Source organism: Chenopodium album, chromosome 4, assembly GCF_948465745.1.
Source record: "Chenopodium album chromosome 4, dcCheAlbu1.1, whole genome shotgun sequence".
Lineage (NCBI taxonomy): Eukaryota > Viridiplantae > Streptophyta > Magnoliopsida > Caryophyllales > Amaranthaceae > Chenopodium > Chenopodium album.
The window spans coordinates 74,668,091-74,672,116 of NC_137837.1; the positions used below are offsets into that span (position 1 = coordinate 74,668,091).

Below are 4,026 nucleotides of genomic sequence, written 5' to 3' on the forward strand. Positions count from 1 at the left end.
GACGAATATATAAACTAGAAGCTGCACTTTCAATCAGGCAGGTTTACACCATTTTACATAGTATGTATAAAAGTCTACACACTAGTACACTACTTCTCGTGAACTTCAAGAGAACTCAGCGATACAATCACAATAGAAGATTATAAGAATACACCAGTGATTGCTTTAAAAAAGGAGTTGATATTTTATTCATATCAACAAGATGAAATCTTTAATCGAGACCAAAAAAATTGAGATAAGCTAAAGCTAAGAAGCAATACAATAAAACATTGCAAAAACTGATGGTAATAAATAATATGATGCAACTCAAAGGTAAATATAAATTAATAATATTATACATAGATTAATGCTAGTTCAATACAATTATACAAGTCATTTATTCATAAACAAAGGGAAATTACTCAACACAAAAGTAAAATCTAAGGTAATAAAATTTCAATAAAAGACACACATAAAATTCATAATTTATGATAATGCTATAGGATGAATAAGAATTGTGCCAATTTTTTCTTGCGTAAACGTGCTAGTAGTATAGCCATCTTCATCATTGTGATAAACGTCATATAATGTCCTTGATAAGTTGGTGACTCGCAAAAGCAAAGCCTTTGGCACGATTTCTGGCCCAATTATTTCATCGTTAATGTCCTTCCATGCTCCCTCTATGTATGCTTGGAGCCCCCTCTTAGCTTCTTCGATGGAGGTTCCGAATTTATCCATGTAGCAATCTATTGAAGACGAAACATGGTTTCTTTTCTTCTCGAACTATAAAAATATCAATAAAAATGAAAAATATTGAGATTTAGAGCATTTGATTATAACACCTATGATCATTGAAAAGTAATAATTTGCAAGAAATAATTAAAAAAAAAAAAAAACACTAGGGTAGATAATTCTTTTTGAGGAAGGAAAGATCGATAATTCTAATAATACATATTATACTCAAGAAAGATGATATTACTAATTTTATTTTGGCTAGCAAGATAATAATAAGTCTAAGGGAAACACCACGATATACTCCACCAATTAGAAATTTAGAATATATATAGTCACATGATGACTTTTTTTTTTCTCACTGGTAAGGAGAATGTGTCATATCGGGCTAGAGCCTTTCATAGGTCCGTACATACCTCATAGCTAGCAATGTCATTCAAGAGCCTGGCGAGTATGCATGAACCTTTTTGAGCCTTTGTTGGCTGGTCGATCCATTCAAAGGCATCCTTATTTGCTATTTCCCCCATGCCTAGGAAAGCGGCAACTATTACGTACAAATAGCCGGCACTTCCAATGGCATTTTCCATGTATTCGTCTAACGTAGGAACAACATTTTGATGACGCCACATAGCTTCAATCAAGTAAGCTTGACATGTAAAGCCCATCTATCAAATAGAATTAGCCATAATTGATCAATGTTCTTATAATAATTTCTCAAAATTAAACAAAGTATATATTATAGATAAGCTTTAGTATGTACTTGTTTTTGGAGATGATAAACACCATATGATCGTTGCTCCAAAGCTAAATTTTGCTCAATTTCATCAAACATGTCTAAGATAACTTGATAAAATACTCTCAAGTAGCTCGGAAATTGGTCGATGCAAGTTTTGTCCCACCTAATATTTCACGAAGTTAAAGTCAAAATTTCTAATTAGTTCAATAATTAGGTTTAAAAAATATTTAGGTTCATTTAGTACATATATTCATGTGTAACGAACCTTTGAATTGCTTCTGTGAAGGGTTTTAACTCTTCAATAGTTCCATAAGAGTCATAGATATCATCTACAATAGATATAATCTTGAACAATTTTGTTAACAACATCCTCGCATACGAGTACTTAGGTTCGTAGTATTCGCCCAAAATCCAGAAGTGAACCTCTACCAATCGATGTCGTACAAAAGGTAATTTTTTTTCCAAATCCAGACTTCTCCACCATCTACACGTTTTAATCATAAACCATAGTTTAGAACATTCAAATTAAAGTATATATCTAAATTAATTAAGTTATCTCAAATAATTACCTGGTAAGCTCTCTAAGTTCGATGTTGTGCAATATTTGAAGCAAGTTAAAATCTAACTTTGCAAATTTAAGCAAAGTTTGATTGTTGCAAGACTTTGACTCATAAAATGAGATTTGATACCACGATTCTAGTCTTGTAGTACGTCGATGGAGGGGTAGTTTCAAGGCATGGGCTACTTGTTCGGCCATGGGAGAGCTTAATTGTGTAGCAAATGAGATTAGATGAGTAGTAGCAAATGTACGGGCTTCGTCGAGTATTTTCTCACCATGTACATCTAGATATGATGCTTCATACAAGCTCAATAAGCCTTGAACATCACTTGCTAGACAATCCTTAAAGCTTTTGTCCTCACATTTGAAGTTTTCAAATACATCTGGTTTAGTACATAAAAATAATGAATTAATAATCTTCAAATGTTAATAAATTTAACACATAAAACTATGCAAGCACAATCTTATGGTGATGAAGATGGTGTCATACCACATGAAACATTGAAGCCATGTTGTCGTAAAAGACGAAAGCGTAGTGAAACATAGTGAAGATCATCCTCATAGCAACCATCAGCATAAAACTTGTCATAGAATTTTTGAAAGATGTCTTCAATTTCATCTTCAAAGTGATATGCTACTCCAAGTCGAATTATATCATCTATAAATACAAGCCTTTCTTTTGTGTCCTTGTCAATGACCAAAAGTTCTTGACGCACTAGCTCTTTAAGTGCTACAGCCTCTTGCTCCATTTGTCCTTGGGTAACCTAAGCCAATAGCCAAAGAGAAAAAGGTAGAACATATTTTAACTTATGGACGATTTCTTCAGACCGTATCCTTTCACCTTTTAAGGCTATGTAAAAAGTATTTGCTTATTTTTACACAAATAATTAAGTTAGATCTAACCAAACTTGATTAGATCGAATTTTTATAATTGGAAAGTTTTTAATAGTCTTTAAGGTTACAAATTTGTATTCAAATAAAATTAAAATTCAGTTAAATATTAAAATTAGATCTAATCACACTAAATCAGGTAAACAAAACATACCCTAAAATAAAGACAACAAACCAAAAAAATTACTCCCTTAATTACCAAATTTGTCATATGGCTTCAATATGAAACCCCTTTTGGATTTGTAAAGTAGAATATCTTGATTAATAATAATAAGTACGTCCCAAACTTAATATTTACGAGCAATAATTATGTTACGTACGGAGTAAATGTAAATCATACCGTATCCGGAGGAGTATAGTTGAAGAAGCGATCGCCCCAAAGGTCTGGATGGTAATTTGCAAGAGGACGAACAACATTTGTTTCCTCAATTGAGCACGGCATATTTACTCAATAAAAGTTTATTCAATATTGAACTCTGAAGTATTTAGGATAAATAGAGTGTTTTATGGTTTTATGAAGAACTATTGAAGGCCAACAAAGTTAATTTATAAGGGAACAAATTTGTCTTATATGTATTGTTTTATTGATCGTTCCATTTGGAATCTTTAGATTTTAAAAATGAGAGGAAATATCCTAAATTCCGCATATAAAAGATCAAATATAGTCATACGTACGGAGTCTAGTTTAATTGGTCTTAGAAGGTATATTATATAATTTTTTTTTTGGTGTAGGTATATTATATAATTAATAGTCAATGTTTATAATTTATTGCTAATGTGAATTTAAAAATTTTTGCAATCAAAGATTTACAATGGTAAACGTATACAGAAAAATAATTATGAAATGAAGGTTGTAATTAATAATTTAAGAATGTAGGTGTATACAAATATTTATATGCATGTTTGTCAATACCTTCTTTATGTAAATAGTACTACATTTAGGAATTGTTCTTTTCAACATACTTAAGAAATTTGTTACTTTGTACCTATTTTTTTATTTATTATTTAAAATCAAATTAGATTAGATTAGACTAGACCGGAACTTTTAATTTATGAATACTTATTGCTAAATGTCTATAATTGCGTATCAAATTTTATATGAAAATTATTCCCTCCGTCCTTTATTGAT

General features: G+C 30.8%; 1 protein-coding gene across 1 annotated transcript; it reads right to left on the reverse strand.

The window, feature by feature from the left end:
• Window positions 1-297: 297 nt before the first annotated feature.
• On the reverse strand, window positions 298-3,422 carry LOC145627287 ((-)-germacrene D synthase-like). The gene is made up of 7 exons (XM_081679683.1): window positions 3,238-3,422; window positions 2,497-2,770; window positions 2,017-2,389; window positions 1,713-1,931; window positions 1,472-1,610; window positions 1,128-1,376; window positions 298-762 (listed from the first exon to the last, which is right to left on the reverse strand). The coding sequence occupies exons 1-7, from the start codon at window positions 3,337-3,339 to the stop codon at window positions 466-468; spliced, it is 1,653 nt and encodes a 550-aa protein (XP_081535809.1). The 5' UTR covers window positions 3,340-3,422; the 3' UTR covers window positions 298-465.
• Between the last annotated feature and the right edge of the window lie 604 nt (window positions 3,423-4,026).

Bases quoted from the DNA above. Each gene is read 5' to 3' on its own strand.
- LOC145627287 (XM_081679683.1), bottom strand. From the start codon at position 3,339: ATGCCGTGCTCAATTGAGGAAACAAATGTTGTTCGTCCTCTTGCAAAT. The intron at 2,771-3,237 runs GTATGATTTACA...CTATTGGCTTAG, and splicing joins ACTATACTCCTCCGGATACG to GTTACCCAAGGACAAATGGA. The intron at 1,932-2,016 runs GTAATTATTTGA...TAAAACGTGTAG, and splicing joins GAACTTAGAGAGCTTACCAG to ATGGTGGAGAAGTCTGGATT.